The following is a 27,562-nucleotide window of genomic DNA, read 5'->3' as shown; positions in this document are numbered from 1 at the left end:
TTATTTGACTACACGCTTTGACTACACATTGCAATTGCACACTTTGACTGCTTCTTTAGCACGACTCTCTCTCTGCTTCGATGAGTTCGGTTGTATCCATGGCTCTGTTTGCAGTAATGAGGTATGTAATGGGGTCACCCACGGACGCCTTACGCCCCCTGTCGGATTGGACAACAACTATTTTTTATTAGTTGTCGTCTGATCCAAAAGGGGGCGTCAGGCATCCGTGGGTGACCTCATTACTTTGAATCCGCCCACTCTGACGTCATAACCATTTCATCCAACCGAAAAGCGCGACACCTCTGCTGACAACCCTGTGTCGACAACGATGAGGCATTAAAGGCTTTCCCCTTAATACAGGGTCTCTGCATTGAAGGAGCACTGAAAGAGGCTCTATAAAAGTTGCGATATGCCTGGGATGCTAAAGGACGCTGTTTCATAAGTATCCTCCAGCAAGAATTTTTTTTGGTGCACTTTGTAGAGTAAAATTTGAATTGCAGGGTTTTCGCACCTTTCCCTCTCCTCTCGACCCTTTTTGCTTGCTGAAAGATCAGCGCTCCTCCGCCGGCACTGGGGGCGGAGCTTCTGCACGTGAATGTGGGTTCTCTGCTGTGTGTAGGAGTGCATTATTTGGCTCAGGTGTTCATGACAACGCAGTGCACTGATTGAGTGAGTTGGTGTGCCCTCCTTGGAAGGCGTTTCAGAGCCCCTGTAAGTTTTTGACTGGCATGTTACCTGGCCATCAATTAGCCACTATTTTTGCCTCCTGCTTATTCATGTGGGCATGATTGGACTGACTTTCATGTGAAACTGCCCACTTGCTACATGTGTTGGTGTTGAGTATGGGCACGAACAAAGGGTGATCATGGTTCTCCTGAAACGGATGATGTACCTTTGTTGGCAGCTGTGCCTCATCCTAGAGGCTTTCCAAAGATGGCTCAAGTTGGAGGGACGCAGTGCTTTGTGTCATGACAGGGATAACTGCGTGCGCTAAGTTCGTTCATGTTCAAACAGTTTGTTGCAGCTTGAACATTACTGCTTGAAATTACCTGCTCAGTATGCTGAGCAAGACATCAATCAATCAATCAATCAATCACCTTTATTTCCCTTGAGAAGGAGGAGCACGGGACTAAAAGCTCGGAGAGCTTGACGAGGTCCCGACCCCATACTAATCAGCAAACAGCAAGATGATGCCCAATCATACATCAAAGTTACCAAATAGGCAAGTATCAAAGAGTACGCGACAATACACGCTGAAAGTGGCAAACACAAAATAAACTTAAAGAAAAATGCTGGTTCAAATAATTAACAGTGTAAACAGTCGTGAACAAATTGGAATTCTTATTTTAGTCCTGCAAAAAAACAAGTTGGCAAAAGTGTTTGACGATATCATTTTGGTTGCAGGTAGGATCAAACTCCACCCGGTTTAGTAAATTTAGCAGTGAGGGTAACGTGTAAGATACAGACTGTTCATCCTAGGATGTCCCAGGGGTGGGCGCGGACCACATTTCTTTGTATATCTGGTTTGACTATCGCTTGTGTTCACCTGTAGTCTTGCAAGACGAATTGTACATGCTGCCATGAATCCTGGTGAAGGGACTTAGTGGAAAGCCAGCGGTTCCTAGTTGGTGCATGTGTTCCAGGCGTAATGGGATGTGGAACGTGTTTAGTCCAGCTGGGCCCTGCAGGGTGCCTGGCCTGTGTGGCATAGAGGCTCAGAAACATGGTGCATTGAGCGAGTGAATATTGTGAACCCCTGAATGGTTTGTTAACTGGAATCTGGGTGGTCTGCACTTGCAAGCACCTTTCCCTTTTTCCATATAGTAAATACCAACGCAAAACAGCAGGACACACAACGAAGAACGAGGACACACAAGCGCTGACTTCCAACTGATGTTTAATGGGTGAAAATGGGCTTAAATACTGGTTACAAACAACAAAAAGAAAGAGAATATCTTTTCTTGTCACTTCTTCAAGAAGCGCAACTCCGCATCTGACAAGGCGATTAAAGGCACCCTGACACAATTATCTTGCAGGCCGGCTATCTCAGCAGCCTTCTTGACCTCCTGCACTATCTGGTCCGAGTGCCTGCTGATTACTGAACAGCTGGTCAAGTGGGTCATCAGAGACCGAACTACAGGAAAAGAAGAGCAGTGCACTGTGGACTTGGCCAGCTGTTCGGTAATCAGCAGGCACTCAGCAGATAATCAGCAGGTAATCAGCAGATCAAGGAGGCTCCTGAGATAGCCGAGCTGCAAAATAATTGTGTCAGCGTGCCTTCAATTGCCTTGTCGGATGCGGTGTTGCGCTTCTTGAAGAAGTGACAAGAAAAGATATTCTCTTTCTTTTTGTTGTTTGTAACCAGTATTTAAGCCCATTTTCACCCATTAAACGTCAGTTGGAAGTCAGCGCTTGTGTGTCCTCGTTCTTCGTCGTGTGTCCTGCTGGTTTCCGCTGGTACTTATATGGTATGGATCACCAACTAGCCCGCACCCTTACCCTACTGAATTTCACCTCCCTTTTTGTTCTTTGCATACGAGATAAAATGAACGCGAATGCGCTGTGAACACCTTTCCTGTTTGCGGTTTGTCAGTTGGAGCCGACCTGACCGTGGCAGGTGCAAATGCGCCAGGTGCCCTGTGTGTGAAAGCTGAAGCGGCTGATGTGCCTATTCAGTTGGGCAGGGACCTGACTGACCTGCACGCTCCTGATGCAGAGGCCAACAAAGCCCTGTTCTTTGTCCACTGCAAGCAGCCGTGCGGGCAGGTGCAGCCGGGCAAGCTCAGGGTGTGCTGTGCGACGTGCGGAGAGGGCTCGTTCGTCCTCAACCAGGTGGGTTCCCACTGGCTGTGCACAACAGGTGTTGATCAGCAGCTGTGCCCCATCCTTTTCTGTGCAGTGACTTGTGGGTTCAGCTCAAGTTAAAGGGACACTGAGGAGAAATTGAAGTTGGCTTGTATCGACAGAATACCAGCTCCTGATTACAAAAACGCCACTCATACTGACAACAAAGCTCTTGTAACGTAGAAAAGAGCAAGAACCAAAATACAGGTATCGCCGCCACAGGCCAAACTCGCAAGTACAAGCGTGATGACGTCATAGGACAAAACAGTGTTGCTAGAACCAATGGTTCTAGTAACACTGGGACAGGAGAAGCCACAAATCACTGAGGCGCAGCCAATGCATGCGCAAATCTCCTTGACGTCGCCAGATGGCGCCACGTGCCCGGCAGCTACGAGCGCGCGCCTGAAGCATCAGGACCAATCAACGCCGGCTCACCGGCGTTAGGCGGGCTCCCAGTATTCCGCTAACGGTAACAAGGTACACGCTATGCTAAAGAACTTCGTTGACGACTTCGAGAATGGGATCCATTGTAATGCTGGCAAAACGCCGGTGCAAATGTAAACGAAGCGACGGCCGCAATAGCCGACAGATGCCTTCAACGTGCGGCCGGCGGTAGCTTTCTTTTCGGCTGCTGGTAGGCCGCACTGCTGGCCGACAGAAATCACGGAGTCTGCGTTACGTCATGTTCACGTCATGTTTCATGTCACTTAGTCCTGTGTTGTCATAGGAGAATCCCAAGTTTGAATCAGAGCGGCGGGAAAAACTCTTTCAACTCCGAATGCAAATTTCTTAGAAGTAAATGCATCTTTCGCTGCCGGCCAAGTGGCAACAAAGCCATGAAATGCCGAACTATCGGATTTCGCTATAAAAAAAATATAATAGTGCTCTCCTCACTGTCCCTTTAAGGGACGATGAGGGCCTTAAAACTAACCTTTTTATTTGTGGCTAGAATCTCATGAAATTTTGCACACATGTGCGTTTCTTTCTTCTGATTTCAAATATGCAGTCATAATCGAGCTGGTGGTCTTAGATCTTACAAAGTCTAGAATGTAATTAGGTAATTTTTTACGCAGCTTTTATGGACTTTCCCATTGCATTTTGTTGCTTTTACTTACATGAATCGATAGCCAGAGACTTCCTATAGCCGATGACATTCTTCGTTTTTCTCTAAATGCATGTCATCTTGATATACTATGTCGAGAGTAAAAGGTCACAGTATTTGACACTGCAACTCATTAAGCTAATTGTAAATTGCTATTTACACGTGGCCTAAACAAAAAAAAGTAAGAATGTCATCTGGTATGGGAATTCGCTGGCCATCAAATCATGTAATTAAAAGCAACAAAATCCAATGATGAAGTTCATTAAAGCTGTGTAAGAAATTGGCTAATTACACTAGAATCCAAGATAACTTTCGATCTAAGACCACCAGCTGAATTGTGACTACATAGTTGGAATCAGAAGAGCAAAGCGCATCTGTGTGCAAAAATTTCATGAGATTCTAGCCACAGATAAAAAGGTCAGTTTTAAGACCCTTGTACCCCCTTAAGGACATCGCAGCGAGCTATGGAAAGAAAAATGATAGGTGTAACGTTAAGAGATCGGAAGCGGGCGGAGTGGGTGAGAGAACAAACGCTGGTCAAATACATCCTAGTCGAAATCAAGAGGAAGAAGTGGGCTTGGGCAGGGCATGTAATGCGAAGGCAAGATAACCGCTGGTCCTTTAGGGTAACGGAGTGGATTCCGAGAGAAGGCAAGCGCAGCAGGGGGCGGCAGAAAGTTAGGTGGGCGGATGAGATTAGGAAGTTTGCGGGGATACAGTGGCAGCAACTGGCGAAGGAGAGGGTTAATTGGAGAGACATGGGAGAGGCCTTTGCCCAGCGGCGGGCGTAGTCAGGCTGACGATGATCACGATGCCTACAAATCTCTGTTAGTCGCGAGTGCACAAAGGGAAAATCAGTGGGGCAGGATGATCAGTAACAGTGTTGCACATTTTTAAATTGAACAGCAAACGTGGCAGTCTGTGCAAGCAGCATAGTAAAATATAATCATCCTTTCAGTGCCAGTTTGTTTTGCTCTGCATCTCGACCCACTAGAAACCTCACATACGGTAACTTCCATCTGCCGCGATTTAATATATATTTACAGTCAATAGTTGGCACAGTTTTCAGGAGCCAAGTTGGAATGGTTTAGCATGACAGACAAAACAGTCCTATGAAACTTGTAAAGTGCCTTGAAAACATACTTCATGAGCATTATTTGACCAGTGTAATGGTTGTTTCCAGTTTTTCTCTATTGTGCTGTGCTGCTTTGATTAGATTTTGTTGACTGTAATTTGCATTAAGAGACAAAGAGGGCATGTTATTAGCAATATGGACAAGATAGTTAAAGTAGCCAAAGAGTTCTACTCTAATATATACAGTAGCCAACGCATTCAGAATGCTAATGTGAGAGACAGTAGCGCATAGCAATGAAACATCCCGCCAGTAACGAAAGAGGAAGTAAAGAAAGCCTTAGGAGCAATGAAAAGGGGGAAAGTAGCTGGTGAGGATCAGGTAACAGCAGATCTGTTGAAGAACGGAGGGGATATTGTGCTAGAAAAACTAGGGACCCTGTATACGCAATGCCTTATGACTTTAACCCTTTGAAGGTTTTTGCCGTATATGTACGGCGGCGGTTTTTTGTCCCGCAAGGTCTTAGCCGTACGGGTACGGTTTCGATCTTCCGTTTGAAATTTTGCGCCAAAAGAACAATGCGTGCTCACTAGGGGGTGCTGCCACCTCTTAGGACTTACAAGAAGTGTTTGAATTTTGTGCTGCCTTCTTACGGAGATAAGCAGAACTTATGTCTAGCTTTAGCGCGGCGGCACAGACTGCGGCAACACCCCTTTTGTAGTTCTGGTTTCGCCGCGTGATCGCAACGGAGCCGCTCGAAATTTGAGTTTTCTTTTTGTCAGCACTATATTGCAGGGGCTGCCGAAGTTGATTTCTATCTTTATTGGCGCTGCTCTTAGCTTGCTTATCACCATTGCTCGCGAGGTATTCTCGCCCTCTGTGGCAACGCGCCTACGCGGTTTCGATTCCGCCACGGGATCGCAACGGAGTCGCACGAAACGTGTTTTCTCTTTGTGGGCACTGTTTTGCAGAGGCGGCGAAAGTTGATTTCTATCTTTATTGGTGCTGCTCTTAGCTTGCTTATCACCGTTGCTATTCTATTCTATTGAACATTTTTCATTTGTGAGTGATGCTGTCACCAAAGTACTGTTCCTAATTTTTTTTTACTATTTATTCTCAATTATATACATTTTGTAGATTCAAGATCCGCAATAAAGTAATGTACACACTTTATCAGATCCCTCTACGCTGCGAAAGTGTGTACATTGGGCAGACGGGCAGATGTCTAAACGTGAGGCTGAGTGAACACGCATCTTCGCTTCGTCAGCAAACTGATGAGCACTTGCCAAAACATTGCAAGAGCTGCCCAGGTTGCTTTCCCTCTTTGAACCGCACCAAGATTTTAGGAAGGGGTAAAGATCAATTGGCGAGGGAAATCCTGGAAGCTCATGAAATATCACAACGCGGTAATGACACGTGCATTAGCACACCATCTATTTATCTAATGGAAAAAGAAAGAGACTTTCTAAGACGCACTTAATGTTTGTAAACAGTTTCATGACCGGTGGCTATTCCACGCCTTTTCATCTCTTTTTCTTTTTCTTTTACCGATTTTTTCTAGTTTATCACAGTTTTGTCATTCTTTCAAGTTTGCGCATGCGTGTCTTTGCTTGAGAAGGGATGTGTCTTTCGTTTATCGATTTCATTCAGTTGTAAGTTGTAGCCCCGTCCTGTCCTCATCTTTCTGTGTCCTGTTTTAAACGCTACGTTTGTTCGTTCAGATTATGTATGACCAACTGGCCCCACAGTGTACTCTGTTAATCATCAGGCAGGCTTTCTGAAAGGCTACTCAACAAAACACCCTATTCACTCTGTCAATCAGGTGATAGAGAAATGCATAGAATATAACTAGCCGCTATATAAAGCCCTCATAGGTAATGAGAAAGCATTTGACTCAGTGGAAACCACAGGAGACATGCAGGCATTAATGAATAAGGGTGTAGAAGAGCCTCATATAAAAATATTGGAAGATATCTGTGACGGCTGCAGAGTGACCATAGTCGTGCAGAATGTAAGCTGTAAACTTTCAATAAGGAGAGGTGTCAGGCAGAGAGATATGATCTTGCCAATGTTATTCACTGCCGGTTTACAGGAGGTATTCAGAGGCCTGGATTGGGAACAGTTGGGGATAAAAGTTAATGTAATCTGCATTCTCAGTAATCAGAGATTTGCTGATGACATGGCCTTGCTAAGTCTCTCAGGGGGTGAATTGCTAAGCATGATCAATGACATAGACAGGCAGAGCTGAAGGCTGGGTGTAAAAATTAATATGTAGAAAGCCAAAGTAATGTTCAGCAGTCTCGTAAGGAAACAGCAGTTTATGATTAGTAGGGAAGCATTGGAAGTGGTAACGGAGTATGTCTATTTAGGGCAGGTAGTGACCGCAGATGCAGATCACGGGAGTGAAATAACTAGAAGAATAACAATGGGGTGGAGTGCATATGGCAGGTTCTCTCAGATCATGAGTGGCAGTTTACCAACATCCCTCAAGAGAAAAGTGTACAACAGCTGTATCTTACCGGTACTCACCTATGGGGCAGAAACGTGGAGGCTAAACGAAAAGGGTTCAACTTAAGTCGAGAACGACATAGTTGTCTATGGAAAGGAAAACGACAGGCTTAATGTTAAGGGACAGGAAGAGAGCAGAGTGGCTCTAATGAATCTACACCAACTAGCCCAAGTAGCCGTTCTAACTGTGGCCACTGTATTCCCGTAAACTTCTTAATTTCATCCGCCCACCTAACTTTCTGCCGGCCCCTGCTACGCTTGCCTTCTCCAGTACTGCCACCCCATTGATCGTGTGTGGGTCCAACCCACAAGCTTCGGATAGGCAGGGTTGCTACTCCTCGTGGTGCGCTTCTGTGTTGCACACCCCTGCCAGATGCCGAAGTGCCATCAACTTTGGGTAGTCTCTTCGTGCCGCGCTCCAAGCGAGAGCCAGATTCTTCCAACTTTTCTTAAGCATCTTGGATTTGACGCCGGCCCTGGTGTATTAAGTGAGGACCTACCATGTACATACCAGAAGCACGAAGGTTGCAGCGATTGCATAGAGGTAGAGAGAGCATCTGCTTTGCGTGCAAGAGGACCAGGGCTCCAATCTGCACAATTCTCCACTGGGTTAAAAAAAGAAAAAAAAAACTCCACATGTCGATGGAATTGCTTAACCAGGTCTGGGGTGTGGCCTGATCTCGGTGGCCAGAACCGACAACACACTCCCTCACCAGAGCAGGCTTTGGCCACCCTGGTGTAGTGCTTGGCAGCAACTTTCTGTGAACAAACCAGTTAACCCAATGGTAATGATGATGATGTCTATAACATCCACACTATTGTATTTTATCTTTATCCAGGGTTTTGTTTCGGTATTTCGCCAGGATAGGTGTACCTTTGTACTCACACAAGAGCTGCGTTCTTGCCTCCATAAATTTTCGCTTTCTGAACCCCGTGCTGGCCTCTGGCTCTTGGTTCAGACAGAGTTTGGCAAATTTTGACAGCAGTAGAAATAGAATGAAGTGAACATGCAGTAAGCAGCAGTTTCAGAGATAGGATGCAACAGGTAGTCTGCTGAGACCCAGTCACGCCGAGGCATCCGTCAACTGTCTGCGGTCCTCCTGTTTCATGAACCGTGATGGCACACTGTGTGGTGTCATGCAGGATCCCTCCTGTTGGCGGGACGTGCTGGAAGCGGGCCGGTTGTCGGGGGAGTGCCAGGTGTGCCGTGAGACCAGGGCGGCCCGCTTCTTCTTCAAGTGCACGGGGGAGCCCCGTGGGGAGCACACGGTCGTCGTGCTGCAGCTGATTCGTTACAACTACCTGCATGTGCCTTGCCTGGCCTGCCTGGACACCAGGTGCCCTCCTCCGCCGTGTTCCCACAGAATGTTCACCGTCTTTTACCACTCAAGGACTGCCGACACCCGATTTTTGCTTGCATATTGCATTCTTTCAAATGATCCCTTAGAGAGTATAATACATGGACCACTGTGTGATATTTGCCTCTGACTGTTCAGTAATCTACAATTCAATTTCTTCTTGAACTTAATGAATGAACAGCGCTAAAGACGAGGGCAAACAGGACGAGCACTGACTCACAACTAACGTTTACTGAGGAAAGCACAGAATATATCCAAGCCAAGCAAGTTTTGCAGAAGCAGGAGGGAGTTGGACATCATCATCATCAGCCTGACTACACCCACTGCAGGGCAGAGGCCTCTCCCATGTCTCTCCAATTGACTCTGTCCTTTGCCAGTTGCAGCCTCTGTATCCCTGTAAACATCTTAATCACATCCGCCCACCTAACTTTCTGCCGCCCCCTGTTACGCTTGCCTTCTCTTGGAATCCACTCCTTTGCCCTTAAGGACCAGCGGTTATCTTGCCTTCGCATTACATGCCCTGCCCAAGCCCATTTCTTCCTCTTGATTGCGACTAAGATGTCATTAACCTGCGTTTGTTCCCTCACCCACTCCGCCCTCTTCCGATCTCTTAACGTTACACCTATCATTCTTCTTTCCACAGCCCGCTGCGTTGTCCTTAACTTAAGCTGATCCCTCTTTGTTAGCCTCCACGTTTCGGCCCCATAGGTGAGTACCGGTAGGATACAGCTGTTGTATACTTTTCTCTTCAGGGATATTGGTAAGCTGCCATTCATGATCTGAGAGAACATGCCATATGCGCTTCATCCCATTCTTATTCTTCTAGTTACAGTGGAACCTCGATTATACGTCCCCCGGTCATGCGACGACCCGCATTTTACGACGAATTTGTGTGGTCCCGGCAAAACCCCCATAGAGACAATGCATTAAAAACCTCGGTTATACGACGCAAATTTTAGAAGGACCCCGTTTCGTACGACGGCTGGCTCGTACCGTCCGTCAAAAAAGGTCGTCAGCAAACGCAGGCCGGGATGTACCGTATTTTCGCGATTCTAAGCACCCCCCCTATTTTCGGAAAAAAAATTTCTGACAAAAAAAAACTGCATGCGAATCTAAGCACCCCCCGTTTTTGCGCGGAAGAGAGCGTTGCCGAGGCCGCCAAGTGCACTTGCTCTCTTTTTCGTCGAGCCTGTGCAGTCGGAGTCCCAAGGAGGCGCGGCCTGCGTGTTGTTGTGACTGAGAGAAGGATGAAAAAGAAAGCGCACGGGCCCGCCTACTGGCGTGAGCCAAGCCACCACCGCTGCCGAGGAGAGTTAAAAGATCAGAGGAAAGATAAAGAGAAAAGATAAGACGCGGGTCCCAGCAACAGATGCGTCCGCAGGAGCCGACGCTGATGAAAAAACAGATAAGCGGGCGAGGCCGCGCTCGCCCAAGCGAGGACAGCGGTGTCCGGGGCGCTTTTTGTAATGGAAGTAATGGATGCTTGTGCCCCACGATAAAACTTCCGAAGTGGACAACGATGCAGAGGTTTGCGCTCCCATTCCTAGTTACGCGGACGTGTTTCAGAGCGTCGACAACATCCGGCGCTTTGCTTGCGCGCGCGACGATGTTGGCGACCTACTGCCGGACGTGGCAGCCCTTGAAAGAAAGTTGATGCGCCGAGGTTGGGCAAAGGTGCAAAAAAAAATTACCGATTTTTTTTAAACGGTAATAAAGATTTTTTTTACAAATCTGTTTCAAACAAATGCTGGGTTTTGTCTTTTTTAATCTGATTGGCTTACTTGCCGCGGGCTTGAAGCCGGTCAAAAGTTTTCGGCGCAAGGCCGAGTGCCACTGGCCGCATTCTTTGATTTTCGATTATACGACACCCGGATTATACGACGGTTTCGCGCGGTCCCCTGAACGTCGTATAATCGAGGTTCCACTGTATTTCCCTCTCATGATCCGGATCTGCGGTCACTACCTGCCCTGAGTAGACATATTCTCTTACTACTTCCAGCACCTCGCTACCAGTTGCAAACTGCTGTTCCCTTGCTAGGCTGTTGAACATTACTTTGGTTTTCTGCATGTTAATTTTTAGCCCCACCGTTCTGCTCTGCCTGTCTAACTCATTGATCATGCTTTGCAGTTCTTGTCCTGAGTGGCCAGTTGGACAGAGAGAAGCTAAAAGACCTGTTGTTCTGCCATACGTATACATAGCCTATCACATAATTTGAAGAATGTGGCCAGAAGGTAGGATGTTGGTGTGGTCTTCTCGGCACCAAATAAGTTGTCGAAAATTTGTAGCATGGTTAAGAATAAAGCAGCGAAAAAGGTTCGAGAGAAAAAAAAAACTTGTAGGGTGAAGCATGAGTTTGCTTATGTTCCTTGTAAAGTGGGTGTGATATACAGGATTCTGTTATCTTGTGACAAAGTGTATGCAGGTCAAACTGGCAGATGTTCACTTACGGGAGCATGAGAGATCATTAGAGATTGGTAGGGGGTCGAATCTGGTTATGCATTGTAAGGGGTGTAAAGGCTGCCATCCTTTTCTATCACAGACAGTTATTTTAGATGCCCATTCGGCAAACCGGAAAATCATAGAGGCCAGACATATCATGAGATTAAGGGAGGAATGTGTCAGTGACCCTTCCATCGCTTTAACAGATAATGAGGTTAGATTTCTTGAACAGGGAATGTGTAGGGGAATTTCATGACATGTTTTTTTTTATTTTGATGATTGTGTGGTTTTGGTGCTGTTTGGCTTGATATAGTATTCTGTGTTTTTCTCAATAAACGTTAGTTGCGAGTCAGCGCTCGTCCTGTTTGCTCTTTGTCCTTGTCTTTAGCTCTGTTCATTCATTGTATCACTGTGCAAACTAGCCCAGATGTCTCGTCTTCTTGAAGCTGTTTCAATTTCAGTTTCATCAACGGAACGATAGCTGTGACGTGTTCTTGACTTTTAAGTCACATGAGGCACTCAAAAAAAGGGCAATACTATATAAGTGCTGATACATCATTTCTTGTCATTCCAGCTCTTGGAGCAAGCTGTTGTAAGTGTTACAGCGAATTAAAACTACTTATTAGCGTTTATATTGCAGGTTCTTTCGTCCCTCACGTGACCTAAGTGTGAACTACACGCCACAGCCACCGTTCGGTTGATGAAATGGAAACTGAAACAGTGTGAAGAAGAAATTCGATTATAGACTATTTAGCCATCACAGGAGAATAGACGTGGTGATCTGTGTATTCTGATTTCTAACACATCGTTTGAAAGAAGAAAGCACGCAACTAAAATTAGGTGTCAGTGGTCCTTTAACAAAGCCACGCCCCTGGTGGCCCATCATGAATGGCTGCGGATAGTCACTGGCCAATTTCTTAAACTCAGCAGGACACAAAAAGAAAATAGTGTGAACAGTCAGACCGGAAGAAAATTTTGTAAAACTGAAAAAAAAAAAAAACGCTTTTCGGAGAAAAATCCGCTTGAAAAAATTGTGCATTTGGTCCTTACCCATGTTTTTTATAAACGCATGTAAGGGCTGCACCTGTGTACGGGCCGCACCCTGTTTTCCCGAAGGAAATATTAAAAAAAAAGAAAGAGATGTGTAAGGGCCGCACCCAAGCTTTCCTCGACCCATGCTGGAATCTCCTTTGAAATGCACATGCCGTAGCTTCCGCGATCAGCTCTGGCTGCGAGCAACGGTGCACTTGATTGCAGAGGCCACATGCGTGCACAAGAGCTTCCAGGTACCGCCCACAGATGGTGCCCGAGGCTGCGGCTCTTCATCATCATCAGCTTTTTGCTCCGCCGTGAGCTCCCGCTATCCATATTGGCATCAGTAACACCAGCTCCAGCATTTTGTGCACGTTTTTGTGGCTGTCGAAGGCACAGGAGTTGCGGTAGCGTGTTAGTTCATCGTAGTTGCAGCTTTCGTGTGCTGCCGCCAAGTGTTGCAATTTTAGCACGATGGGCAAGCACCTTACAATAGCTACGTGGCTGGGAGTTTGCTCTCGAACACAGCAAGCCTGTGGCAGGCAGGAAATTCGACATGGCCGAGAAGTGCGTCCGACGATGGTGCAGCCAAAAGGATGCATTGAGGAACACAAGATGCAAAAAGTGCCCTTTCCGAGGCAAGCCGTCCGAGTTTCCCAAAGTGGAAGAGGAGCTGCTCTGATATGTGATGGAAGTGCGGAAGAATGGCTACGCGTTGACAACGGACATGCTGTGCGACTTCTTGAGGGATGAGCATGCACCAGAGCACAGCACCAGCTCGGAATCTGAAGACTCTGTGAGTGAGAATAAATTCCGCTCATTACATGATTGGTATGTTCTTAAAAAGATTTTCGCACATTGCATGTATGGGCTGCACCCCGAAAATTTGCCCTCGAATGTGGAAAAAAAAGTGTGGCCCTTACATGCGTTTATACGGTATGTCGGTAAAGAGATGGCTATTAGATCCTTTCAGATGTCGTGGAGCTACCATGGCCATAGCCAGTCAGCTACGTTGCTCTGAAATTCCCCCGAGGAATTCCAGCTGGGGCTGACGGAGGAGTAGCAACCTTAGAGCATACAAAAAGTGCCAAGAGGAGAGGGAAAGTCGGGCGAACGCTAAAAGTTAACATTTTGACTGCAGATAACTGAGCTTCTAACAAACACCTTTAAAAAATTCTTGCCGGAGGATATTCGTAAAGCAGCGTCATTTAGCATCCCAGGCATACCGCAACTGTATTGATAGCCCCTTTCAGAGTCCCCTTAAGGCATTCGCATTGGAAGCCGCTCTATGGAAAAATAAAAATAAATATGTTCGGTGTAGTTTGGTGTGCACTTTACCACCATGCGGAGAAAGGGAATTCCCTTCTTCGCTTGTTAATGAGAGGGAACACTTTCTTTTTTTATGGTGGGGCTTTCAATGCATAGAGAAATTCCTTTGCTAGAGAATCTAATATTTCAGCGCAGTGCAGATACTGATCACTTTCCTGCATGTCTTCTCTTGTACCGGCTGGTGCAGCCAACTGGTGCTGGTGTTCCGGTGTGGGCACGTTGTGTGCCTGGAGTGCTTCTGCGCCTACTGCCGCAGCCGACTGGACGAGCGGGGCTTCGTCCAGCATCCGACCCTGGGCTACACATTGCCCTGCCCTGGTGAGTGGGAGGCTGAAATATATTACGGGCAGAGCTCCTGGGGAAGCTGAGGGGTTTAATTAAACATTGAAGAGAGTGAACGCTGACTCAGAGTGGCGGAGGGGGACTACCAGGGAGTATGCAGGACACAAGGACACAGTTTAAATGGCAGGTAAAAAGGGAGAAGGTAAGAATTGGAATAATTCACTGGAAAAGAAGAAGAATGTAGATGGGGTCTGCGAATAAGTACGGCCCCGCCGTGGTGGCTCAGTGGTTACGGCGCTCGGCTGCTGTCCCGAAAGACGCGGGTTCCATCCCGGCCGCGGCGACTGAATTTCGATGGAGGCAAAATTCTAGAGGCCCATGTACTGTGTGATGCCAGGGCACGTTAAAGGTGCAGTGAAGAGGAATCTGAACTCGTCTTTTTGCCGCGGGAACTCGATCTACACGTTCCGAGCATTCTTAGAAACTTCGATTTATTGCCCTGTGTGGTCAATTTCCCTACATAAATCGAATTAACATCTGGCTCCCACCTTTATTTTTTTTAATTCTCCCCGTACGGTGTGCGGAGTCGACCAACACGTGGAGTGCCTTTCACCCAGTCCCGTGGCGGCTTGCCGCTCTGCCATCGGCGAAGTAATATGTAGTAATACGTAGTAATGTGTAGTAATCCGTAGTAGCAAATAGTCCATGCATATTTTTATTTCTGCGGGCTTATTTTGCGGCTATATTATCTGCGAATGAAACTTTATTCACGGAAACCTAAAAAGCAAAATAAAGCGAAAGCAAAGCCTCCACGGAGCTGGCTGCAAGGCACTCCATGCTTTGGTCGACTCCGCCCACCATGCAGGGAGAATTCAGAAAATAAAGGCGTGAGCCGGACGTTAATGCGATTTAATTAGAGAAATCGGCCACACAGGGCAATAAGTCGAGGTTTATAAGAATGCTCGGAACGCATAGATGGAGTTCCTGCGGCAAAAAGACAAGTTCAGATTCCTCTTCACTGCACCTTTAAAGAGCCCCAGGAGGTCGAAATTTCCGGAGCCCTTCACTACAGCGTCCCTCATAGCCTGAGTTGCTTTGGGACGTTGAACCCCAGTAAAGCAGTAAATCAAATCAGAAAATCAATCTGTGCTATTTTTGGTGGCACCTGGAAGCTCCTCTGTGTGTGCGTACCCTCTGCGGTCAAGCCCACTGTTACTCCTTGCCGGAGCTGATCGCAGAGGCTACGGTGCATGCATTTCGAAAGCTATTTCCGCGTGGGTCATGGAAAGTTTGGGTGCAGCCCTTGCACGGTTCTTTTTTTTTTTAATATTTCCCTCGGGAAAACACAGTTCGGCCTGTACATGGGTGCAGCCCTTACACGTGTGCATTTATACGGGATGTTCAGTTTTAAAGCATGCAATTGCAAGTCGGAAAATTTTCGGAAATTTTTCTCCGCGTAATATGCGCACCCCAAACTTTGAGGCGGATTTTCTAAAAAAAAAGTGCACCTATTATGCGAGTAAATATGGTAGTTGCACCAACAAGGGAGATTATTGTGAATTGCAAAATGTGGAAGTTGGCAGCGAAGGACACGGAATGCTGGAACTGCACATGGATTTGAGATTAAGTCGAGAAGAGAGGCAATCCATGGATCTGTGGGCTGACCAGAAGGCATGTCGCTGTTGGTGAGTGAAGGCGCAGTGCATTCGAGGGCGGAGAGGCTGGCAATCTCGGCCAGTAGTGGGGAGCGGGACAAGGCATCAGCATCCTGTTACTTGTGGCCCAACCGGTCGATTCTTTAACAAATCGAATAGGATGATATTTGGTGTTTGAAAAATTAGAATATTTGCACATCCCTAGAACTGTATAGAAATTGTGTTCTATGATAACTCGGGGGGCAGTGCCCTAATCTTTGAAACTAAATCAGGGGATCTTACAGCACGAAGCTCGTAAAGGAGATTTAACAGAGGAGATGACACATGTGCTGTGTGTCGTAGATCTGTAGAAACTATTGAACACCTCATACTCAAATGTGATGGTATCCATCCGGATGTCGATGCAGGCACAGTCACTCTTCCTGAGGCCCTAGGGTTTAAAGATAACAATGGTCATGTAAATAGGTCTGCAGTGGAATTTAGCACAAAGCGATTGGAAGATTGGTGCTCAAAAGTAGGGTGGTGATGTTGGGATGCAAGTTCGGGATTTAAAATGGGTCAGACATAAAACTCACTAAAATGGATGCACAGAAAAATGGCAAATTTGTAGATAAATACCATTAGGTTTGATGGAGTTCTTAAAGAAATATAATGAAAAAAAAAAAAAAAGCCAAGCATAGTGACAACTGCAATCACCCGATTTCCACCTCACCCCAGCTCATATCACAGAAAATCCAGCGTTGTTGTCCATGGGCAAAAAATCCATGAAAAATCTGTGAGAAGCAACCTTTATTTCTTATCGCTGTTATTGTGAATAAAGCATTCTTTTTTTTTTTTTCAAAGCAAGATGGTTCCCCCTCTATTGTGTACAGGCAACAGGTCTTCAAGTTGCCCATCCTAACGGTTTCTGCCTGTGCTCCCTACCGTGGGGCTGTTTGCTTTCAAATGGGGCAGTGACATCTCTTGCCATGCACTACTGCCATGAAACCCAAACAAGACAACTGAGATGGAAACACAGGATGAGAAGACTCGAGTTGATCGAGACAGAATACTACTAGCACACTAACTATTCACCTCTATGGTGCAAAAGACCACTGTGCGGAAGTGTTAATGAGTCCTGCCTGGGTCTTTTCTCCAGCTGCTAATGTTCTTGTAGTCTCATCTCCACACTGCACTTACCCTGTACGTGTTTCATTTAGCAATGATAGCGCATACGTACGAAGACATGCGCTGAAGATGAGTGGTTTTAACCCTTTCAGGCACTTTGTACGCAATTGTGTGAGCGGCAAACTTACAACTTTTTAACAGTGATTTCATTATTTCAGTCACATTGAGCACCCTTCTTGTTGCAAATAAGTTGCTTTCTTTGTACCATGTAGCGAACGCAGTAAGTAATATTTCCCATAAGAGTGAGCTAGGTAGCACCTTGTCTGCCGATTTTGTGCAGGCAGATTTTGCCGCGAGTGAAAACATCGATTGTTTTTGCTCAATTTCGAGCGTAATGTGAATCTTCGAAACACAAAGCAATTCCACGATCCCTAGGGTGTTTACCTGACACACGAGAACATTTTGATGGTACTAGTATTTCTAACAAATCTGACACTTTGTATGGAATTCTCCACAACGTTGTAAAAACTTACCTGCTGGTCTTTGACATTGGAAAACTAACAAATTCCCTTTCTTGAGGCCTGAATATACTACTCAGGTGAAAAAAATAATAGATTTCAGTCAAAACAAAAAATGGCGCCTGAAAGGGTTAAATTAAGGCCTCGTTGCGAGGAGTGAGAAAGTTATTTTTTATCCCCTGCTCAAAAGTCCCCGATTGAGGCGGGTGATGGGGTGGCATAAGCCTAGCTGCTGTTTGTGGATCAGCCTCCTTCAGGTGTTTCTTCGTCTGTGCAGTGGGCTGTGCTGACTCGCTCATCGAGGAGAGCCACCACTTCTGCCTGCTGGGAGCTGAACAGGTGAGGAGGAGGAGGAGGGTGTGAGAAAGGGTGAAACGGCACACAGCGCCACCTGGGAGAGAGAGGACACACCACTATTGTGTCCTGTGCGATTGCACTGTTCCACCACCATGTCAGACAGACTCGCCCATCAGTTCATGCTGCTTGTTATATAATAACAAGCAATCCAACAAACAAACAACATTATAATAACAAAGAAACTATAGTCACAGTGGTGGCTCAGTGGTCGTGGTACTCAGCTGCTGACCCGAAAGAGGCTGCTTCAAACCTGGCCGCGGTGGTCACATTTCGAAGGTGATGGAATGATAGAGGCCCGTGTACTGGGCAACGTATGCACACCTGAAAAGAACCCCAGGTGGTCCAAATTATCCGGAGCCCTCCACTGCAGCAGCCCTGATAGTGCGAGTTGCTTTTGGACTTTGAACCCCATAAACATAAACCTGAACCTGTTAGTTTGTGCAAAGCGTTAGCTGCTTTCACAGTTCTTTCTGTGAGTGAGGCAGAAAGAAAAATGCACAGGCGATCATACAATGTGATGTGACAAATCTGCATTAGAAGTATTGGTTGTACACTTCGCTTTTACATTGACCATTGTGTCAATGACTTGACTTCGCTGCTTGATTTCGCTGTTGTATGGGCTTGTGGAGGATAAAAGTGGGTGGGTGGGCACCCACCACCATCCCTACCTTTCAGGTGGGCATGGAGCCTTCATGAGTCGCTCAGATCATGAATGGCTGCTTACCAATATCCCTCAAGAGAAAAGTATACAACAGCTGTACCTTACCGGCACTCACCTATGGGGCAGAAACGTGGAGGCTAACAAAGAGGGTTCAGCTTAAGTTATGAACAACGCAGCGAGCTATGGAAAGGAAAATGATAGGTGTAATATATTAAGAGACCGGAAGCAGGCTGAGTGGGTGAGGGAAAAAAAGTGGGTTAATTTATTTATTTATTTATTACAATACCTTCAGGGCCCCAGTGGGGCGTTACAGAAGGGAGTGGATAAAAAAGTAAAGACAATGCAGCAAAATGAAAACAAAAAGTAAATGCAAAATGTAATGTAATACAGCAAAGAAAGAAAAAACGTAAGCTTGAACAAAATACATATCAGATTAGGTAACAAAACAGCCTAGTCGAACACATAGTTTTCCGCGGCATTTTTAAATAAACAGGTGTCAGAAATATCGGCAACCAAGGTGGGCAGGTGGTTCCAATCGCTCGCCGTCTTGGGTATAAACGAGTTGAAGTATGCATTGCTTCGGCAGTATGGAATGCGTACCTTGTGGAAATGATCCGTGCGAGGTGATATGAATGATGGTTCAGATAGAAGATCCCGTTTTAGCTGATGATTGTGGTAGTAAATCTTGTGAAAAGTTAGCATTCACGCGCGTTTTCTACAAAGGGAGAGGCTAGGAAGGTTCAAAGTATTTTTCATGGCAGTTACACTAGCAGTGCGGGAAAAGTTAGACGAAATAAATTGGGCGCTGCGATTCTGTACTGACTCTAACTGATTAGTAAGAGTTTCATGTCCCGGGTCCCACACAGAGCACGCGTATTCTAATTTCGATCTAACTAAGGTTTTATAGAGTAGTAGCTTTAAAGAAGGTGGAGCCATGGAAAAATTACGACGCAAGTAGCCAAGCATGCGGTTAGCATTGTTAACAATATAATCGACATGTGCCTGCCACGAAAGGTTAGAAGTTATATGAACCCCTAAATATTTATATGTGGTAACTTGCTCAAGGAGAGAACCTGAAATATTGTAGGGAATAAGATTTTCGTTAGCAGAACGACGTCCTAGTCGAAATCAAGAGGAAGAAATGGGCAGGGCAGGGCATGCAATGCGAAGGCAAGATAACCGCTGGTCCTTAAGGGTAACAGAGGAGACTCCAAGAGAAAGCAAACGTAGCAGGGGGCGGCAGAAAGTTAGGTGGGCGGATGAGATAAAGAAGTTTGCGGGGATACAGTGGCGGCAACTGGCAGCAAAGGACAGGGTTAATTGGAGAGACATGGGAGAGGCCTTTGCCCTGCAGTGGGTGTAGTCAGGATCATGATGATGATGATGTAGGCTTCACACATGCCTCAATTCTAGGACGTTACTGATATAGAGCACAGTGGGGCACCACAGATACACTTCGTAGCCAGGCGTAAAGCATTTTGTTTCAGTAACCTGCACCAGTCATATTCCAGCAGTAGTTGATTGTCCGACTCCTGCTCATGAGCATGATTATAGCAGAATTGAAACAGACTATTCGCAAGCTTTTTCAATGCAGCCAATCACTCCTTGTTTGTGCATTTTTATAAAGCTGCCCATTTCAGTTTGGTTTATACATATTAACAAATACACCTTTGAATAGTGCAAAATAATACAGCCATAAACGAAAATATAAGATTTAATATGTAAATAAATCTTGGAATAATAAATAAAAACTCAGTCTTGCCCCCCCCCTCCCGCCCTCTCAAGTATACGACAGCTGTATCTTACCGGTACTCATCTACGGAGCAGAAACGTGGAGGCTAACAAAGAGGGTTCAGCTTAATTCAAGGACAACACAGCGAGCTATGGAAAGAAAAATGATAGGTGTAACGTTAAGAGATCGGATGAGGGCGGAGTGGGTGAGGGAACAAACGCGCGTTAATGACATCCTAGTCGCAATCAAGAGGAAGAAGTGGGCTTGGGCAGGGCATGTAATGCGAAGGCAAGATAACCGCTGGACTGTATTCCAAGAGAAGGCAAACGTAGCAGGGGACGGCAGAAAGTTAGGTGGGCGGATGAGATTAAGACTTTTGCGGGAATATGGTGGCCGCAACTGGCGAAGGACAGGGTTAGTTGGAGAGACATGGGAGAGGCCTTTGCCCTGCAGTGGGCGCAGTTAGGTTTACAGTGATGTCAGCTGTTCGTGCTAATCAGAAAGCCAGAACAAACGTGCTATTTTTGACCACACCCGGATACTCTATATGTTATAAGAGCATAATAATCATTATTGCTGTAGGGGTGCGTTTATTGGGCGTCCTCAAGAGACCGAACCGCTGTGTAGGATCTGGCAGCGTAGATAGGCGTAGCCAGCACCAAGAGAGCGGGGCAACTTCTTCATCGTCAGGCGCAGCGTGGTGTTGGCGCATGGCGGTAGCGGAACCCGTCACAGTTGGCACACTACATTGCATAGGAAACAGTATTTGCCGAAAAAAAGCTGTATATTCTATAATAAAAGCCACAGTCTACTGAATCTTTGATAGATAGTAAGTGAAAAGTCCAATGCCTAGTTATAGCATACCATCTATATCTTATCATGCGAGTGATGTCTTTCATTTTCTCAGGCTGGCAACTGCAAAAAATGGCTGGCCACAGTCTTTAGTCTACACAAATGAAACTTCAGTTGTTAATTCCTATCATTGTTGCTTCCGTGCCTCATTTCCGAGGCCTATTATTTCACACTCTTCCTTCTAACATTCAATTCTATTTCCTATCGATTGGTCTAGAAACAAGAAGACGGGTCGTGGGGAACGCTGAACTTATTGCAAGAAAAATTGTCTTAACACACAGAAACAGTCGGTGATTTTGTAGATTTAGAATTAAGTGAACTGGTGTCTCATAAAGGGGGTGAACAGTATATGAACATTTGCTTGCTTTTGGGTTAGCATTGATGACACTGTATACTTAAAAATTGTGCTTTACCCTGGTGCTTAGTTAAAATGGTCAGTTATCAGTCAAATCCTCTGTGAAAATTATGATTTTTCTGAATGTGCATTGACACTGAGAATCACTGTTAGTAATAACGAATTATTGTACTCATCATTTTGTTTCCTACCGCACTGTCTCCAGTTTCTTTTGTTATCTAAAGACTGAGCTACAGGCAGAATGTTGCTTGTAGTATGTTGTCAGGTGTGAATCTGACAAATGTGAACCCGTTGCTGGGGGTTTGTGTGCCTGAGGCAGTGGGATCTCCGTGGAGCTGCCTTTAGTAGTTTTTTGCCCTGTGTCCCATTTCCTTCGTGTGAGATTGTAATGTGATGAAGTAAACTTGCCATTCCATGAGAATTTGAACGCACGACGTGATGGGAATTGATAAGCTTTCACCTCATTAAATGTCTCAAGACCTCACCACGTGCAACTGAGAAACAAAGGTTCCCTTTGAGTCATCTCTGTGGTGCTGCTCTATATGAAGGGTTAAGGGGGGACAAGGGTTTTAAAACTGACCTTTTTATTTGTGGCTAGAATCTCATGAAATTTTGCACACAGATGCGCTTTTCTCTTCTGATTTCAAAAATGTAATCATAATTGAGCTGGTGGTCTTAGATCAAAAGTTATCTTGAATTCTAGAGCGTAATTAGGTAATTTCTTAACTCAGCTTTAGTGAACTTTCTCATTGCATTTTGTTGCTTTTAATTACATGAATTGATTACCACAGAATTCTCATACTCGATTACATTCTTACTTTTTTGTTTAGGCCACGTATAAATAGCAATTTACAATTAGCTTAATGAGTTGCTGTGTCAAATACTGCGACCTGTTACTCTCGACATAGTATGTCAGGATGACATGCCTTTAGAGAAAAACGAAGAATGTCACCGGGTATGGGAACTCTCTGGCTCTCATTTCATATAAATAAAAGCAACAAAATGCAATGAGAAAGTTCATTAAAGCTGTGTGAGATCTAAGACCACCAGCTCAGTTATGATTACATATTTGGAATCAGAAGAGAAAAACACACCTGTGTGCAAAATTTCATGAGATGCTAGGCATAAATAAAAAAGCTAGTTTTAAGACCCTCGGCCCCCCTTAAGTTGTGGATTCCTGAGTTGTCTGACTGTGGAACGGTCGAGCCCTGAGGTGGTACCTGGTACCATTGCAGTACCAGCGGTACCAGCGCTTTGCGGCTGAGGAGTGGGTCCTGCAGGCGGGCGGGGTGCTGTGCCCACGACCCGGCTGTGGCCAGGGTCTGCTGCTGTCATCCGACCAGAGTTGCCGCCGAGTGACGTGCCAGTGTGGGGTGAGCAGCAGTTCCCATCCCCTTCGGCATCATCATCGTCAACCACGTTCCAACTGCATTCTAAATGACAACACTGTGGAACTAACACCACCATACAAGTACCTTGGGGTGCACCTTCAGTTTGACCTAACATGGCATCACCATATCAACCTCACCCGAGCATCTGCTCACTTGGTTTTCTTAAACGTAACCTCAGATATGCCCCTATACACGTTAAAAAACCTGCTTATATAACTCTAATACGCCCTAAAATTGAATACGCTGCGGCCATTTGGGGACCCTGTTCAAGCCTACGTTATCACTAACATTGAATCCTTGCAGAACCATGCTTTTCGCTTCATATTTTCAGACTACTGACCCTTCACAAGCGTTTCAGCATTAAAAAAACGTGCCGAACTGGAAGATTTGTCATATCGCTGTTAACTTGCTCGCTTAACTCTTTTCCATAAGCTTTATCACCACCCATCCCTTTGCAGTGATTTGTTTCAGTCACCTGATGCTATCTTTCCGCGCTGTGATCATTCTTTCAAAGTTAAATGCGTAAACTGTCATTCATCGTCTCAAGGCAATTCATTCATTCCCCGTACTATCACTGAATGGAATAGTTTGCCATCACTCATCGCCACAGGAACTGACAATACAAAATTCCAAGAGCTTCTTCGCTGTCATGGAAATGTGTAAAAGTTTGCTGTTTTTGTTAGTCTTCATTTTTCCTTTGTGTTATGCCTTATGTTTCAATTAATGTTTTTTGCGACACTTATATATTAAAATATATTTGTTAAAATGTTAAAATGTATGTGTTAAAATTACTAATATGATTGTACCTCCCCCCCTATGTACTAATATCCTCTTCTGGAGGGCCTTTAGGGGTAACTTGAATAAATAAATAAACTTGAACTGCAGTCATGTTATATGTGCTCAGATGACTCTCAGCTGCTCCCTGCTGCTATGTGTGCCTTTTCTTGGGATCTGCTTCATTGCCTCAGAGTTACTGCTGGTCATCCTACCCTTCTATCTTTGCATCAGTAATGGAGAAGCACTGTTAGTCATGGATGTAACGAACATCTGTGTAGTGAATTCCTCTACAGTTAAGAAGTTTTTCAATTCTTCAAAGCTTGTGATTTTGCGAACTCCATGTAGCGTAGGTGTTGTGGTGGTCGACATTGGTATTGTCACGGACTAGAAGACAAAGTGGGCAGTGGTGCAGCACCAAGAGCTCGCACCAGGCCATTAAAATCACCTCATCACCATCTGTCAGCACGTCTCATTCTTCAGCATGCCATCACGTAACAGTATAACAAACTTACCATTCCGACCATTAACTACTGTTGCGTTGCTTGTTATTGGGCCAAATCATGTTAAATGTTTTTTGACGATAAAACAGGAACTGCCATGAGAACAACATCTATGATCGCAACGAGTGCACATAAGTGACACGATGGGCTGTGGTCTCACTGGTGCGTCACTGTGGCGAACGCCGCAGTCCCTGTAGCTTTCGCTTTTGTCGCAGCCACGTTGTAAGAACATAATTAGGTGCTGACACTGCGTCCAGCGGCCCAACCAGATTTTGTTTGCTGCTTCTTGTGCTTCTCTCGAACGCGTACAGATGGCGCCTTACAGTGGGGGCTTGTCTGGTCGCCGAGCTGTGGGGGCTTTAATGCAGGTGCTGTGCGATCGTTCGGCACAGCGGCGTGTACATGCGCTTTGTTACGTGTGGCAAGGCATAGAAGGATTGAAACTGCTGTCGACACCAAATAATTTCGTGGTGCCTTCGTATTTTACTTGCTGCGACTGCATGAATGGGTGGAACAACAGCGAGGACGTGGCCGTGCGATCCTTCCAAACTTGTTATCAAAATGCGTTCACTGCAAAGTGTTTTTTCTTTCATCGGCACAAATGCTGAAAGCATAGGTAACTGTGCGAACTCTTAAATATAAAAGGTCTGCCGCAGTGCGCATTCTCCCATATTTGGTCCAAAGAGTCTACAGATACATTAAGAGATTGATTGAGCAGTGTGATGTGCCAACGCTGTGACATGATGCCTGCCGTGTAGAGAGCATGATTAACTTAGCCAACTGGGGTTTTTTTGAGGTGCAGAGAAACCTCAAGGGCGTGTCTGCATTTTGCCTGCATCAGAAACATTTCCTCCGCAGCCAGGAAGAGAACCCACGCCCTTGTGCTGCATTGAGGAATGCCTGCACCGCTATATCAACGAGCATAGGTACCAAAAGGAAGCCAAGTTCACATTAGCAATGTTTTTATGGCTAATGCAGTCCATTTTTAGCTACACGACGTGAAAATGATTAGTGGAAATTGCTCTGGCATTCCTCCTGCCAAGCTCATCTTTTACGCCGACACCAACGATGCTGAGCTGTTGTCTCCCTCAAGGAAAGGCTGACATGCACGCACAAAGGTAAAATACTTAGGCGACTCTAAACTGGGGGATTGGCGGATGTCAGTTCAGAATAATTGCAGCTGCCATGGTAAAGCGACTTGTTGACCTCAGTAACGTTGGGCCACGAAATTCTCCATCGAGGGTTTTAGGGTCCCGCAAATTATGCAGCTGCATATTTGTTATAAATGTTACTGGCATGTCTTACCATGTTTTGTGGCACCAAAATGTACAGCAGATGGAAACTGGCCACAAGATCGCCAACCGAAATTAATTGCTCTGCTGCCATGGCATATATAGGGAACATATAGCACCTAGAATGTTAAGTACCCGGCTAAGTGTTAAGTGTTGACAGTCAGTGTCGACACCTAAAATATTCTTACACCGTGCTCGCAGTATAAAACAACAGGACGTAACAAAGAAGGCACAGAGGAGCGCTGAGCAGCGCCCATCACCTCTACTCAGTTGCTCGCATGATACAGATGCCGACGGCAGACAAGCGGCAGTAGCGGGGACGGTGGCGAGTGCCAGCAATACAAGGCGAAGAGTCAGTTTCTGAGGGCCACAGCGGACAGGCAGACCATGTGGCTTTTTTTTTAGATGAGCAAGTGGAAAGAGGCGTGGGCTTCTGACTAGTGCGCCTCCCCCACTCTCCCCACCCCACGCTTAGTGTCATTGTGCTTTCATCATGCTATCCACGGCGGAAATGGTGGCGGCTGCTGCCGTACTCACGTTATCAACGTGATCATGAAATGACTTTCCATGTTTATGACTTTGAGTAAGGGGGTTTGCTGTGAATGTTTGGTAGGCCATTTGCGGGATCAGGCAAAATATTTCTTTGCACAAACGCACTGCCGCGTGAAAGTCTAGCCCCCCCAACATGTAGCTCTCACTGGCTAGAAAAGAGTTGACTGCAAATATAAGTCTACGCATACCCCCCTTTGCTGCCTGCCTTTGTTTAGCAATATCAAAGCAACAAGCGCTTAAGGGCGGAGCCTGGTCTTGAGAAAAGAAAAATTTATTAATGAAGTCGCAGTTAAGGAATCTTGAGGGAATATGTATTTTTGTGTGCTGATTCTAAATATGTCATTTAATTTCATGTAAAACAATTCCTTGAGCACTTATGCAGTTTTCATGCAAGTATCTTGTGATGAGGTTTGAAGAAGATTTGCTCCGGGAAACTCGCTGAAATGTATGCCATTTGGTTCTCTTGATACCAAGGGATGCAGCAAGGGTAAAATTATCGTCCTGGCTGTCACAGAACTTGAATTGTAGGGTACTGAGGCTGCCACTTCAGAAACAGGAATACACACTTTTCTTCTCATTTCTGAAGCGAGAACTTCAAAACCCTTCAACTTAACTTCTATGATAGGCAGGAAGACAATTTTGCCCTTATTGCACTCCTTGGTGTCAAGAAAACCCAACGGCATGCATTTCAGCAAGTTTCCCACAATAAATTTTTTCCAAAGCTCTTCACAAAATGCATGCATGCACAATTCCTTGAGCAGTTATGTAATTTTTATTGTGGTTGTGGCAAAACCCTGATTGGGCATGCCTCATAACACCCCCAGACCTTCGAATTGACCGGGCTGGTACAGGCCGCCGCTTCCTATCGTCCGGGTAAATTCCCTTGAGAAATTATGGGACAGCAATTCTTCAAATTATCTGGGATTTCGAATTAACCGACTTTGAATTACTGAGGTATTACAAAGAACAAAAAGGGCAAAGAAAAGACGGGACAGAGGCAGACAGCACAGGCTGGTGTTGTCACCTGCCTCTGTCCGGACCTCTTTTTTTGCTATTTTTGTTCTTTATAACGGGTTGGTGAGGTTTTGCTCTATTTTTCATTTTGCTTCCATTCGGCTCAGTGATTTTAAGCGTTTATGCTAAAACTGGACGCAACGAAAAGCTACATTCCACCCAGGCTTAACTGCAACTGGTCAGGCTGCCATCATTGTGCCATGGCTGGAGCAGTGCAATGAAGCAGGTTGAGTGGGAAAGCAGCTGGTCTCATTTTGTCTGCACTGTGGTGGCTCCCAACATTCGGCCAAGCAGGCACTCGGTCTTTGAGAGCAACGCATTGTGCGCCATGCTGTCGAAGAAGTGCGCGTTGTGGCCGGCCTGTGTGCTGCACCCTTCCAGGTGGTGTGCCCATGGTTGGTGAGTGTGTTCTCTGTGCGTTCTGTGCAGTTTGTCTTCTGCCGGCAGTGCCTGCAGGGACACCACCTGGGACCCTGTGAGAGCGTGGAGGGGGAGGGGGAGGAGCAAGCCGTGAGTGCTGCCTTCTCTGGGTTCTGGAGGAGATTGGGGGCAGGATTGGGACGCAGTTTAGCTTCCGTCCTCCTGTGTATTTGTGTTCTTGTCTCGTGTGTGCACTAAGCGCTAGCAAATATGACTCCAAATGTTTTCCAACTAGCCCAAGTTTCCGCGTTAATAAGTAGCAAAAGGATGCCGTCAGTATAAGTTGGTTGCTATTTTGTTCAGCCATTGCACTAAAGGAGAGTGCGCAGTCAGAGTGCAACTGCGACAACTGATTTATTAAGGCGGAAGCCTTTAATGCCTCTTCGTTGTAAGCAGGAGCTGTCGACAGAAA

General features: G+C 45.8%; 1 protein-coding gene across 2 annotated transcripts in view; it reads left to right on the top strand.

The window, feature by feature from the left end:
- The window catches only part of park (E3 ubiquitin-protein ligase parkin), a 46,593-nt gene that overhangs the window by 7,433 nt on the left and 11,598 nt on the right, over positions 1-27,562 (top strand). Inside the window, exons 3-9 of one of the 2 annotated variants that reach the window (XR_016283439.1) lie at positions 2,717-2,832; positions 8,670-8,863; positions 13,873-14,003; positions 17,525-17,586; positions 22,440-22,577; positions 24,731-24,990; positions 27,160-27,240. Coding sequence is in view for 1 of the 2 variants with exons in the window: in XM_089547630.1 (XP_089403756.1) it covers positions 2,717-2,832; positions 8,670-8,863; positions 13,873-14,003; positions 17,525-17,586; positions 22,440-22,577; positions 27,160-27,240 (722 nt within the window). In the remaining variant the exon portion in view is untranslated. Of the gene's footprint in view, positions 1-2,716; positions 2,833-8,669; positions 8,864-13,872; positions 14,004-17,524; positions 17,587-22,439; positions 22,578-24,730; positions 24,991-27,159; positions 27,241-27,562 lie in introns of those variants that run through there. The other variant, XM_089547630.1, reaches the window with a different exon arrangement.

Source organism: Amblyomma mixtum, chromosome 6 (genome assembly GCF_055824585.1).
Source record: "Amblyomma mixtum isolate Tamu chromosome 6, ASM5582458v1, whole genome shotgun sequence".
Taxonomy (NCBI): Eukaryota; Metazoa; Arthropoda; class Arachnida; order Ixodida; family Ixodidae; genus Amblyomma; species Amblyomma mixtum.
The sequence above is the reverse complement of the archived record's forward strand: the minus strand, read 5'-3'. Positions and strand labels throughout refer to the sequence as shown.